Here is a 13,796-nt window from a genome sequence, read left to right as displayed (position 1 = left end):
ACCTGCAGACCGTAGTGCTGAGCAGTGCAGGCTTGGGAGCCATGCGGCCTGGGTTTGAATCCTGTTTCTGCCTCCAATTAGCTTTGTGGCTTGGGCAAGTCACTTAACCTCTCTGGGCCTCTGTTTCTTCATCTGTGTCATCGGATAATAACATGACGTACCTCTTTGGGTTAAAGACTGAATGAATCAGTGTGTGTAAATTGCTTAGAACGATGCCTGGCCCGTCGTCAGAGCTCAGTGTCCACTGTCACAGGCTGAACCACATGACACTGCCGATATTGTGCTCCCTTCCCTGCAAAGCCAGTGGTTGCATCTGGCTGAAGGTGAAGCACAGACTCCTTAAGTTGGTGTGGCATTCTGTGCACGCAAGACTCTATGCAGTGACGTGTGCAGAGAGCCTGGCTCCTCAGTGTGCAGCTGGTGCTCCCCTCCCGGGGGCTGCACTGGCACCTGCGTGGGCCCCTCTTCTGGCCTGATCTCTGCAGCGCAATTGCACGTCTGTCTGCCCGCCTCTCCCACTGGATGGGGAGCAGCCGGGGGCAGGCGCTGGTCCAGCGTGGCTCACAGGGAGGTGCTCCCTGGTCATCCGCTCCTCTCCTCCACTGCCAGCCTCTTTCTCAGCCATCTTCCACCAGCGAGGCCAAGGGCACTGCACCTGAGGACTGCCCGCCGTCACTGCCTTCTGGGACCACTGGAGGAGTGTGGTCCGTTCCGCTTTTCTGACTGGTGAGGCACAGACACTCTGGTCACACCCTTCCAGGGGACCGAGCACAGGCGTCCGTGGGACTCCTGTCACTGAGCGTCATCTTCAGGGAAGCGGCTTGATAAACTCTGTTGGTGAAGGGCTGACACACGTATAAGAGCCGCTGGTGGAGATGCAGGCAGAGCGGGGCTTTGAATGCAGCTGGGCTCGGGTTTGAAGACTGCGCCAGCCATTTCAGAGCCTCATAGATTTAGGCAAGCTGTTTAAGGTCGTTGAAACAGGTGAATGTTTCCTTATCTGTAATGTGGGCCTGATAATGGCCTGTTGGGAGCATGGAGTGAAAGCGAGTGAGACAGCACGTCTGAGAGCCCTGAGCAGTGCTGGGCATGAGGTGGGCATCCAGTAAACACTGATTTCCTTTCAATGGGAAGGTCTCCATCTCTTGTCACTGGGAACAAGGACATTCACAGAGGGCATCCACTCTGTGGGGATGCCCATCAGCGGCTGTCAGGCACCTGCTGGATGACATGGGCCGAGGGCCTCCCCCCACCCAGTCTCCAGTTCCTCATCCCTAACCCGAGGATGCTGGCGTGTGACTCACTGGGCTGCCAGGGGAGGCAGTGAGCCAGGGCATGGGGGGGCGTTGGGTGCCCCGCACAGAAGGTGCTCAGTAAATGTCGGCTTTCGTTGTTGTCTCTCCCCTGGACAGAGTGTGGGATCGGAGGGGCTATATAGACATGCAGAAGCAGAGACCATTTCATTATGCTCTTGCCCCCAGCTCCCCCTGCCCTCCGGGCCCACGCCAGATGCTGGACCACGCCCCATCTCTGTGCGACCAGGACTCCCTGCACAAGGTCTGCAAGAAAAAGATGGAATGTCCTGTCCCGCCCTCCCGGCCGACGGCCGCCCACTGTGCTCTGAGCTCCTGAGCCCCGCGAGGATCCTGGCTTTCCACAAAGAGCTTAGACAAAGCATTTGCAGCAATTCCCAGGTCCATAAATCACCCCTGGAGTTATAAATTTAATAGGATCACTCCCTCTCCGGGGCCTTTCGTAGACTCCATAAATATTTGAAGCAGAACCTTCAGAGAGCGCTTTAAGAAATTGGTAGCAATCAAAGCCCTCATTCAGTGGCAAGTGGTTTTGCCTTTGGCTCAGGGCTTCCTGCGCGTTGTCAGAGCTCCGAGACGTCCCAGGCGCCCCGGGTGAGTTCTGAGGGGCTGGGCCTGGTGAGTGTCGAGGCAGCGGAGGGAATGTTTGCTGTCCCAAAACCTACTGAACGACCAGGCCAGCGCGTCTCCAGGGGCGTGGTTTTGCCCTCCCAGGGCAGCACTGGCAATGCTTGGAGACATTTTCTGTTGTCACAACTGGGAAGCCGCTCCTGGCATCTAGTGGGCAGAGGCCAGGGATGCTGTTGAAGATCCTACAGTGCACGAGATGGCCCCCGCCACAAAGAATGACCCAGCCCACACGGCAGCAGCCCGGGGTTTGGAGGCCCTGGGCCCGTCTCACAGCTCCCGGTGTCGTCAGCCACGGAGGACCGTTTTGTTATTTTCCTGCTCCCAGAGCCCCTCCCCATGTTTTAAGAGATTTTTGCCTACCAAATGAAACGCTTGATTGAAGTAATTATATGTTTTACATTTTAAAACATTAAAACCTATCCGAGCTTTCTAATAAGTCCATTCATTCAACAAACATTTGTGACATCCAATATACGCCAGGCAATAAGATGTGAAGGCGAAAGAGGTGGGTCGACGTTGGTTCCTGCCCCGGGAGCTTGCAGGGCAACAGGAGAGAGACAGGTAAACAATAACCGCGTGCCGTGTACGTGAGACCAAGGGAAGGGCCGGTTCTGCCTGGCTTCCAGGAATGCAAGGCATTCAGGAAGGAAGGGCTGAGCAGGGCCCCCAGGCCCAAAGAGATGTTCAACACATGAGTGAGGTGGGGAAGGGTGTTAAAGTCAGAGGGAACAGCATGTGCAAAGGCTCTGAGGCATGAAACTGAACTTCGGGTGTGCCACTGGAGGAGGAGTGTGCCAAGCAGCCCCTTCTAAGCCAGCCGCAGGGTCCCTGCCTCATCCCCCTCCAGCGCCCTTCCTTCCCCTGAGGGCAAGACTGTGCCCTGACCAGTGGGGGGGCACCTGGGGTGAAAGAAGAATGTGTCCATCCTGAGGGCAGGCTGCCCAGAAGGAGAGTCTTGGGGGCTTGGGCCACCCGTGCCCAGACCTTTGTGCAGGCTCATCAGTTAGAGACACCATCTCTCCCCTTGGTAGGGTCTGGTGAGGGGCTGGGGTGAAAGGTCACAGTCTCCTTCCCAATGCTGCTCCCTCCTGGAAGGGTTGTCATGTAAGGATAAGAAGGGGCCAGGACAGGAGCCAAGGGCTCCTGGGGTGATAGGCAGAGCATGTAGGTTGTATTTTAATGTGTTTTAATGCGTATGTTGAAATGAAAAGTGCAGAGAGTCCTCGCAGACCCTTCACCCAGCTTCCCCTACTGTTGACACCTTCTGTCACTAACCATAGTCCAGTGGTAGAAATGAGTGGATTTATTCTGAGGAAAACTGCGGGGCCATTGACTCATAAGAACAGCCGTGTGATGGAGCCAGTGGCAGCACGCTGAGCTGCTCCCATCTTCCTGAGCCCCTGGGGCTGTGTGACCATCCACATCACCGTGTCCATCCACGTATCTTTGGAACACTTTGCCAATGGACCCATCCAGTCATTTGTTCAATAAGCATCTAGCACTAAGGGCCGGGTGAGTGCCGGGTCCTCGGATCAGTGTGGGAAACGGGAATAAAGAAGATGCTGTCCGTCTCCATCATCCAGGACCTTCTGGAAACCCTGTGGCCCCGTCATCACTGCTCAAGGACCCCCCAGATTGGAAACCACTGCTGTCATCGCTTTTGCAATTTCGACCACCATAGCCACCCCCGAAATTGCCAATTGTGCGGCATCCTGCAGAGCTGGCCAGTACCATTGGTTTGTGATCTCCTCCTCTGGCCCTTCTCTTCCTTTATCTGGGGACAATGCCATTAGCTTTGAGCATTGGGAATACGCTGAAGAGAGGACGGGAGCCGGGTGATGTTGGGGTGAAGAGCCAGCGGGGCCTCAGCGCTGAGCCGCTGGGTGCAGCCGGGGCCATTTCTGGTCTCAGGACACTCCCGCCAGGCTAGAACGCTGGGCATCTTGTCACTTAAGCGCTCCCTCCTGCGTCTGCTCACTTTCTGGTCCTTGGCGCAGAGGCGGCCTGGGAAAATCCATGCAAGGCAGCCAAGGCAATCTCTGCAGCGTAACCCGACGCTTCCACAATAAATCAGGTTCGAAAACCAGAAACCACTTACTCGCCCAAGCTGTGAACCCCGCCTGGGGCGGCACAGCGGTCGCCTCAGCTGGTTGTTGCTTTGTGCATTGATTCCCCAGGGGCGCTTCTGCGACGGTGCATGGCAGACTCTGGCGTTTTCCTTGCCTTGACTGTAGACCCCAGCTCTCGGAAGGGGCCACTGGGTTCCCCTGCCACCCCCCGCCGTGGGCCTGGTGCAGCCGAGGCCCAGCCTGGTCTGATGCTCCCAAGTGGAGGACAGGACGTGCTCGGGTGACCAAGAGGGGGCAGGTGAGAACTCGGCACGCAGGCGCTGGGTGCAGCCGCCCCACATGCCAGGAATGCCACCGAGTGACCCCAGGCCCCTGGAGACCAGCCAGATGGGCCAGCCCAGCGGCCTGCAGCGGAAACCAATCTGTCAGAGGGCTGTCAGCGAGCAACGATGGTGGCCTTCCCTGGGGGCGCGCCTGACCAGGCGCTGAGGAGCGAGCGGGAGCCCTGAGCCCAGCAAGGTAAATGCACCCCCATGACCGCGCAAAGGCCCCCTGGGCTTTCTGGCAGATCACGTGAGAGCGTTGGCCTGGCCCGTGGCCAGGCGGTAGGCGTGCTCAGTGCAGTTTCTCTCCCTGCTGCCTGGTTCACGCTCCTGCCCTTCTGGGATGTTCCTCGTGTGGCAGAGTGCCTGCTCAGCAGATACTTCTCCTAGTCCTGCCGGGGCAGGGGTGGGGCTGCAGGCTGGGTCACAGGGGTCTCCCTCCAGGTCCCCATCCTCCAGGCTCCTAGAGAGGCAGATAGACCAAGAGCACATGGTGTGAGCAGGGGTTGGCAGGGAGAGCACAGGGTCCAGGGGCACAGAGTGGACGCTGACCAGTGAGGGGTCTGGGAGGGCTTCCTGGAGGAAGTGCCAACTAAGATGGGCCCTGGAGACCAGCAGGGGTCAGCCAGGAAGGGGCAACCACATGGACAAAGGCCTGGGGTGCGGTCACGGGTAGGAAATGGCGGTGCAAGTCCATGACTTTCTGTAATCCCTGAGCAGAAGGCGCTCTCTTTCCGTGATCCCGCTGTGACTTCCTCGTGTGGTTTTAGTGTCGGTCAAACATTCATTCTTCCGAATCCAGGAGCACAGAGTCCTTCCCACTCTGTTCCCGGTTCCCTTCCCAGAGGCAAAGGCCCAGCTTCTTACGAATCCTCCCAGGGACGTCCTGTGTCCTCTGCAGTCACGCACAGGCACACACGGGCACCCACGCTCTGCCCCCGCTCCGCTTCTCATCTAGTTTATCTTGCTGATCCTTCAGCCTCAGAGCGTAGCTTCTCCTTCATCTTTTGGACGGTGGCGTTGTGTTCCGTTGTGTGGATTTTCCAGTCCCTTTTCAACGGATGTTTGTGTTGCTTCTGGGCTTTTGCTGTTGAAACTGGTATTGCCCTGGAGATGCTCGTACACACAGCTCTTCACACGTGTGTGCACACATCTGACGGTGGGTTCCTGGAAGGAGAAGTGCCGGGTCAAAGCAGAGGACCTGGCCACCCCCACTCCCCGCCCCATTTCCAGGTTGTACAGTTTTTGCTCCCACTTGCAATGCTTGGGGGTCCCTGTTGCCCACGGTCCCCCCAACACCTACCCTCTGACGTGTTGACTCAATTCAGCTCTTACTTTTTGAGCCCGTACAGTGGGACCGGTGTGGTTTTAAGCAGTGAAATAGCTGGACGGGGGCCCTGCCCTCACCAGGGGGTGTCTGAGTGGGGGGCCAGAGTTAAATACAGGCATTTGCTTCCTGACCCAACGAGGGACAGTCACGGTCTGGGCGGGGCTGAGCACACACACGCTGCGTGGCACTGGGTTTCAGCCCTTCCCTCACGTCGGTCCTAATCTGTGCCTCGGTTTCCTAGTCTGCAGAGTGGGGATACCGACCTCCTAGCGTGGCTGTGAGGAGTAAGCAGGTTAGTACTCGCGCAGCGCCCCAGAGAGGCCCTGGGACAGGCTACCGCTGCGGATCTCCGTGCAGGTGCTTTCTGAAAAGCAGAATGAAAAAGAGTCCCTTAAGGCGAGGTGACAAGGAGCCGTAGCAGCAACGCGGGCGGCCTGGGGCCGCGGAGGGGGACCCCGCTCAGGCGGACGCCACTCATGAGGAGGGTGGGGTGACAGACTAAGGTAAAGCGATGGCACTGCACGCAGGCTCCGAAGGCCGTCTTTCCAGGGGCTGTAAGGAACCTGGTGAGAGCTTTTCTCTGTACCTGAAGCTCCCTGGTCCTCTCATTGCCTCCTTCTGAAAAGCTGTCCATGCCTTTGAGGGTTTCTTCTTCCACGTGGAGGCGCGCTGGGCTGGGGGTCTTCCATTTCCTAAAGTCCCTGTGTGTTTATCTGGAAGAAAGCTCGTTTCTGCTGTGCGAGCCAGTCCTTTTGACTTCGTTTGCTCCTTTTTTAAGTGAACGAATCTGATACAGGTGGCATCCGTCTTCCCAGGCCAGGACACAGTGCCCCCCGCCCCCCCGGCATTGGGCACGCGCGTGGCTTTACCGTACTGTGTCTCTGAGCTTCCTTGCCAAGCAGCCTGCAAGGGCTGGGGCTTTGTCCCCGTTTTGCACCTGAGGAAGCTGAGGCTCACGGATGCCCAGACTGTGGAGCCGGGAGTCAGGCCCCAGTCTGTCTGGCTCTGCCTCTGAAATCAATTTTCTTTCTGTTGGAGCTCAAATCCCAGTGCCTGGCACACAGGGCCTCACGCCTGTACCCCTTTAATCCATCCCCCCAAGCATCCTATGTAGGTCCCTCTCTACTTCCAAGAAGGAGTTAAAGAGACTTAAAATAAAATACACAGACACAATAAAAAGATCTGTATTGCAGAAGAGTGAAAACATAAGGTCAAGTAGTAGTTGAAGAGGGGAAAGGTGAGAATAATTATGCTGGACACTGAGGCTATGGGCAGCTGTGACAATCAAATGGAAAAATGAGGTCTGAGCTTCCTGGTAGCCAAGGTGAAAGGGGAATAACGTGGGTTTCAGGGCACTGACTTTTCAATAAAAAGAAACAGATCTGAAGAACTTTCCTTCCAGCTCTGAGGGAAATCGTGATCAGGGGACAAGTGGTGACTCGTGTCCCTGACAGCACACCTCCACAACCTCAGGAAGGGGAAGGAACATCTGTCCAAAGCTGGCCTCTGCCTGTCCCTGTGCAGGGGTCCATGCCTGGCTTCATGGAGCCCCTCGGGGCCCCTTGGGCTGAACAGCATCACTCGCCCTTTCCAGATGAGAACAGGGAGAGGCCTCAGCTCCAGCAGAAGCTTCCTCGGCTCATGGGGGCCACGCTCTCGGAACCAGCGCGTCTCTGCCATGCTTCAGAGCCCTCCCGTCTGCCACGCTGCGCAGCTCAGGGAGGCCCCATCTCCCCATTTACTGCCTGGAGCTCACTGCCCTCCACTCCTCCTCCCAACCCCCTCCTCCACATTCCTCCCCAACACCTGCACATCAGTTCTCCCCTCGCTGTGAGTTTCAGCCAAGCGCTCCCTGGGGCCCCCGAGCCCTCCAGGGCCCAGCTCCAGGACGAGCAGCTCTGTCTGCTGGCGGCTGAGAGCCTTTTGGCGGCAGGAAGCAGGTGCAGGCTGGAGGAGGGACAGTTGGGGGAGCTGGGTGCTCACTGCCTGCAGCGGCTGCTGCCGCTTCTTGCATCCCCCTCCGAGGACTGGGGCGCCCTGGTGTTTGCCTCACGCTGGCCCAGACCCCAGAATCAACGTCCTCCACCACACACACATGAGGGGAAGGCTGCAGACAGAAGCCGATGGGGTGAGTCCCAGAGGCCTCAAGTAGACAACTCCCTGTCGTTACTGCTGGTTTATTCGTTGGACACACCAACTGCTGCGGGCCTACTGTGTGCTGATGCTGTTGTCCTGGTGCGAGGTGGGCAGAGTAGGATCAATGCATGCCTGCTGGGGGATGGGAGCGGTGGAGCTCACTGTCAGGCAGCAGGAGCCAAACAGGCACCCTCCCCACTCTTCCAGGGTCTGCTGTGTCTGGTTGTTCAGATTGTGTACTGGACAAAGCATCTGGCCCAGGGACAAAGCTGGGTGAAATCCAGCCCTGCTCTTTTTGCCAAAAGGCTGTGCCTCCTACCTGGAGGAAGTGGCACCTTTTAGTTCACACAGAGGCCAGCAGGCTGTGATGACCTGGAGCATATCTTTTTGCGATTCTGCACAAAGACTCCGTGTAGCCCCAGTGCCTGGTTTTTGCTGTCTCAGACTCAGAGCTGTCACGTCAGCAAGCTGAGGCCGGCGGGTCTTGGGGGAGGCAGGGTGCCCCCAAGAGCTCCCCAGGGCAGCCCTCCAGCTTGCCCATGCACCTTGGGGTCTACCTCAGAGCCCCGCACTCTCCCAGGACCAGGCCAGGAGCAGTCCCGCGTGGGCTGGTGCTCCCTGCTCCCTGGTGTGATGAGGATACTGCTGCCCACAAGGCCACAGTTCCTTCCTTTTACCCCAAAATAGTCTGAGCCCTGCATCCTGGGGGCTTACTGCTACTCCTCCCCAGCCCCAGCCCGAGGGAGAGAAGGAGCTCTGGACAAGGAAGTCGCAGGGCTGCTGCTTAACAGCTGTGTGTCCCTCCGTGAGTCACTTAACTTCTCTGTGTTAATCGGCTGTGGCTTCAGCTGATTAACAGCAATCGGCTGTTGCACAATGAAGCAACCCACACTCAGCGACCTCAGAATCTATTCGCACACTCTCAGGTCTGCAGGTGGACTAGGGTTCCGCTGAGCAGGCCCAGCTCGACTGCTACCACGTCCTCCTTGGAATTCATTCTCCGGCCACCTGGACCTGGTCCTCTGCGGTGAACAGAGCTTACGATGCCTCTTAACCCCAAGTGGCTTTTTCCTTCAGCACTTGATCTTTTAGGAAGTTTGGAATATTTTCCCCAACGTTTCCTTGGGGGAGGGAAGTGGCATGGGAGGGATGGGTGTCCCGATGTCCAGTTCTGGGACCTCCCACGGGCAGCCAGGGCAGGGAGGCGGTGGCCCGGCTGAGCAGCGGGGTCAGGGACCCCAGGTCCGGCCACTTCATGCACGGATTTCTGCCTGCCCTCCCGTGCTTGGTCCCGCTCTGCCTCCCGCCGTCAGAGGCTCCGGGCGCTCCGCCAGCCTTTCCAGGAACCCGAGGTGTGATGGCGCTGGCTTCCTGCGGCTTTCCGCTGGAGTACAGGAGAGCAAAGGCTGAGCTGAACTCCTGTTCTCTCTCTTTCCCCCTCCTCCTCCTTCTCCCCTCTCCTGTGTGTGTGTGTGTGTGTGTGTGTGTGCGCGCATCTCCACATCAGCACACCCCGTCAGCTCTGCCTTCGCAATGTATCCAGGATCCGACCGCGTCCTACCACCCCCAACACTGGTTTTTTCTCGGCTGCATCCCCAGTACCTAGAACAGCGCCTGGTACCTGCTAGGGGCTCCATAAGTGTTTGTTGAATGAATGCATGAATTAGTTGCTCAGTTTCCTTTCAGCGGTGCTTCCCAGCACGTATTGTATTGTCTCTGGTCTCTAGTGCAGACTCTGTCGGATGAGAAAATATTGCCGTCCTTCTCATCTTTGCTTTGTGGGTGGAGGGATAGAAGGAAACGATTCAGAGGCGAGCGGAGCAGGGGCTGGATTCTAACCCAGCACCCCTCCCCTCCCCCGCTCCTCCTACCGGATACGTTGCCATCAGCTGCTGTGGGAGGAAAGGGCCCACGGACTGCAGGGGGCCTGGAGGAGAAGGAGGGAGGGTCAGAGAGTGAAGACGTTACTGGAAGGGATGGAGACGGAGGCAGGGGTGGGGAGGGCGGCAGGGCAGGGGGACGTCGGACTCGCTCTTCATCTGTGAAGCTGTTCCAGTGGTGGGGCTGTATTTCTGACACACCGTCTGTCTCAGCTCACTTGATACCGACGCTTTATCTGAGCCGTGATCATTAGGACCGTAAATTTCACCTTCTAGATAAAGTGACGTCTTTTCTCAGCATCGTGTTTGTATTTCTTATATCGTGAAGGTCATTCTCCGAGTGTTGGTTTGCGGAGTAACGGACCGCGACTTGGAACGAGACAGACTGGAAAACCAAAGCAGCCGCATGTGCCTTAACGACGGGGACACCTTCTGAGAAATGTGTTGTTAGGCGATCTCATCGTTGTGCAAACATCACAGAGTGGGCTTACACATACCTAGATGGTACAGCCCACTACACACCTAGGCTGTGTGGTACTAATCTTATGGGACCACTGTCGTATATGCAGTCTGTTGACTGAAATGCTGTTATTTGGCACCTGACTACTAGATCTGTCACTAACTAGCCATGGGATCTAAGGTGACATAACCTATCTGAGCCTCAGTTTGTCACACCATGGTTTCCCTTACTTCATAACCATAACCCTCCCCTCTCCACTGGAATGGTCATTGCCCCAGTGCAGGTGGCTTTACTGTATAGTTTTACTGTTTTGACTATTTCATACTACGTGGTGAATGACTTATAGTTTCTAGGGACATTTGTATTTTGTGAAGAAGATGCTCACTAGCACAGAGAAAACTTCAGTTGGCAGTTTTGGAGGCAGTGAGATAAAATGAGGTGATGCTTTGGTGTGCCCTCGCTTTATAGTTGAGGGTACCAAGGCTCACAGATGGGGAGAGCGGCTCCCTTAGTCACGCAGGAAGTCAGGGGTGGAGCTGGCCTGCGACTCCTGATTCCCACGCTGTGTGGTGCTCTTTCTGTGGTTTGCGATTCGGGGGAAGGTTTTCCATGGGGTACGGGCGTGTGTCGTGTAAGTGCAATTTGTATGCGTGCAGTAAACACAACGTGGAGAGGACGCACGACAACCCCTCCCCCAGTAATTGCCCCTCAGTGCGCGCAGCCTTGCTTGTCATCAGCCACAGCAATGAGCCTTAGTCCACACAGCCGAGTCGCTCCTGTGGGAATAATGAGAAAAGGGTGAGCTGGGGTTTTCAGGAAGAGGGAGCCCCAGAGCATGGCAGCAGGAATGGGGAAAGGAAAGAATGACATCATTCATTGCATGGAAGCTTCCGGAGGCCAGAGAACAGCGCTCCTTCCTGCTCCTGCGGGGAGGGAGGGACTGGAAGAGTGTAAGGAAGGCCGATGGCTTAGTTTGGCAGGAAGTTATCAGGGACAGAGCCTGGGCTGTAAGCCCTGACTACTGGGAGGATGGTTAGAAAAAACCAGGGTCGTTGACATAATGGTGACTCAAGGTTTTTAGTCTTAAGCTTCCAAGTCCCCCTGTGACCCTGTGACTAGGATGGACCTAACGTGCAGGGGAGGGCATTTCCATTAAAAATGGATTTGGCTGCGCATTATGAAATCCAAAATAGTGATGACTTAAATTAAACAGAAGCTTCTCTGTCTGCCTCAGGGACGGGCTTCTGGGGTCTCACAGGGGTTCCAGGGACATCAAGCTTCTTCTGTGTCCTCCAACATCTCAACTCAAGACTGCCATTCTCAAAGTCCCCACATGATACAAAATGGCTGCTGGAGTGTCAGCCATCAAGTGCAAGTTCCAGGAAGCGGAAAATAGGATTTTGTTGGTGGTAGGTGGTGGGAGAAGTGACTCTCTTTAAGGAACCCTTTAAGGCACCTTCCACTGATATTTTCCCAAGTGCAAAACTTGGTCATACATTCACACTTAGCTGCAAGGGAAACCAGGAACATAGTCTTTTAGTTGGACATGTGGAACTCCAAACCAAATTAGTGTCCTGTTACTAAAAAGCAAGTGGGAAGTGACCATGGGATTGGCATCTGTGGTCTCTGCTTCAGTAGCACCAACTCTTGGGTTATAAATCAGGAAGGCATGGAGCATTTGGATTCAGGGACAGACACGCCCAGCATGGCCTCCCCGTTCGTGCTGTTAGCAACACAACAGAGCAAAGTCGTGGGCAGCTTGATGACAACGTAAGGCAGAAAGAACCTGAAAGCTTCTGTGGAACAAGGGTGTAGCCTCCACCCGTCCACCCGACGTGCCGGCGGTGTTTTCTTTACATCGTCTGCTTTCCTTGCCATTCTCTTCGTTACTCGTAGAAATCTGTGTATGGGTTTTCATAGGTTTACTCACAACCTCTTTTCTCCCAACCTTTTTTCCCTTAAAAGGCCTCAAAGTCTTCCACCGCCCTCCTTCTCACCTGGGTCATTTTTAGGAGCCTGGCCCTTCTGGGAGACAAGGGCCTTCTGCACCTGCCCGCATCGCAGGCGCAGCCCGCGCTCGCTGAAACCCCAGGGGCTTTCACCGAGTCGTTCAGCTGGGTAATTCCATTTCTTGCCGATTCAACCTCCTCCCTTTGTTTCTGAGCCGCTTTAAGTAATCACATTCCCACACGCACTGTTGTACCTTAGGGGTGAGGGCTTTGCCCATGTCGCAGCCTCAGGGACCCAGCACTCTGGAGGGACTCTCTCGTTCTAGTCCAAAGACAGACAGTTTCCTCAACAAGTTACAAATAGAACTACCAGATGATCCAGAAACCCCGCTTCTGGGCATTTATCCAGAAGAATTCAAATCAGGACCTCAAAGAGATATCTTCTCTCCCATGTTCACTATGCACAGTAGCCAAGGCGTGGAAGCGATCCCGGTGTCCATCTCTGGATGAATGGGCAAGGAAAATGGGACTGGTCCACACAATGAAATATTATTCAGCCTGAAGAAGGAAGGACATTCTGACACAGGCTACAACATGGTTGAATCTTGAGGACGTTGTGTGGAGTGAAATAAGCCAGTCGCAAAAAGACAAATACTGTATGATTCTACTTATATGAGGCCCTTGGAGTCATCAGACTCATAGAGACAGGAAGTGCAATGGTGGCTTCCGGGGGCGGGATGGGGGAATTGCTGTTCACTGGGTACAGAGCACAATAATATGTCTAGCTAACACTACAGAACTGTGCACTGAAAAATGGTAAGTTTTGAGGCTGGCCCGGTGGTGCAGTGGTTAAGTGCGCACATTCCACTCCGGCGGCCTGGGGTTCGCCGGTTCGGATCCCGGGTGCGGACATGGCACCACTTGAGCAGCCATGCTGTGGTAGGCATCCCACATATAAAGTAGAGGAAGATGGGCACGGATGTTAGCTCAGGGCCAGTCTTTCTCAGCAAAAAGAGGAGGATTGGTGGCAGTAATAAGCTCAGGGCTAATCTTCCTCAAAAAGAAAGGTAAGTTTTGTGTTATGTGTTTTTTACCATCACACACACACACACCAAGACAGTCATTCAGCCAGAAGTTGTGGGTTCAGGAAGATAAAGTGCAAGAAAAGCATGTGTTGCTTTTAAGATGGAGAGAAGAAAAGGGGACTCATGCTAAATTAGCATCTCTTCTGTGCTGGCCCTGGGGCCGTGCTTCCTCTCACTCATGCTCACGTGGACCCAGAGGGATGGTTGTTCCTTCCTTAATTTTATAGATGACTGAGGCATTCACTCATTTGGGCAATCCTTATTGATCATCTCGTACGTGCCAGACGTCATCCTGCTGTAGGAGATGCAGCTCTGAAGAAGCCAGAGGGGCGAGGAAGGCTACACCCAGATTCACATATGGTGCGATTTCGAGTCGTGATGAATGCTGTGGAGGAAGAGAAGGGCTGTAGACAGGAGGCCATCACCCAAGGCTTCTCGGAGCAGGTGAAAAACTACTTGATGCAGGAGAGAGGTGAAGTAGCTTGCCCAAGAAAGCCAGCTAGGAAAAGGCAGAACTGAGATTAAACCTCATCTCGGAAAACACTTTATTATGGAAAAATTCCACAATTGCAAAAGCAGACAGAATAATAAAAGGAGCTCTCGTGTGGCAGTCACTCAGTG

At 55.3% G+C, this 13,796-nt stretch overlaps 1 protein-coding gene across 4 annotated transcripts in view; it reads left to right on the top strand.

Annotated features, from left to right (window-relative positions):
• The window catches only part of C3H4orf50 (chromosome 3 C4orf50 homolog), a 120,913-nt gene that overhangs the window by 54,272 nt on the left and 52,845 nt on the right, over positions 1-13,796 (top strand). For 3 of the 4 annotated variants that reach the window (XM_070506258.1, XM_070506260.1, XM_070506257.1), the window contains one exon: positions 1,482-4,531. The exons of the other annotated variant lie outside the window; for it this stretch is intronic. In XM_070506258.1, coding sequence (XP_070362359.1) covers positions 1,482-1,721 — 240 coding nt within the window. In that variant the 3' untranslated portion in view covers positions 1,722-4,531. The remainder of the gene's footprint in view (positions 1-1,481; positions 4,532-13,796) is intronic. 4 annotated transcript variants of the gene reach the window in all.

Source organism: Equus asinus, chromosome 3 (genome assembly GCF_041296235.1).
Source record: "Equus asinus isolate D_3611 breed Donkey chromosome 3, EquAss-T2T_v2, whole genome shotgun sequence".
Lineage (NCBI taxonomy): Eukaryota > Metazoa > Chordata > Mammalia > Perissodactyla > Equidae > Equus > Equus asinus.
This window is presented reverse-complemented; position numbering and strand designations above follow the sequence as displayed.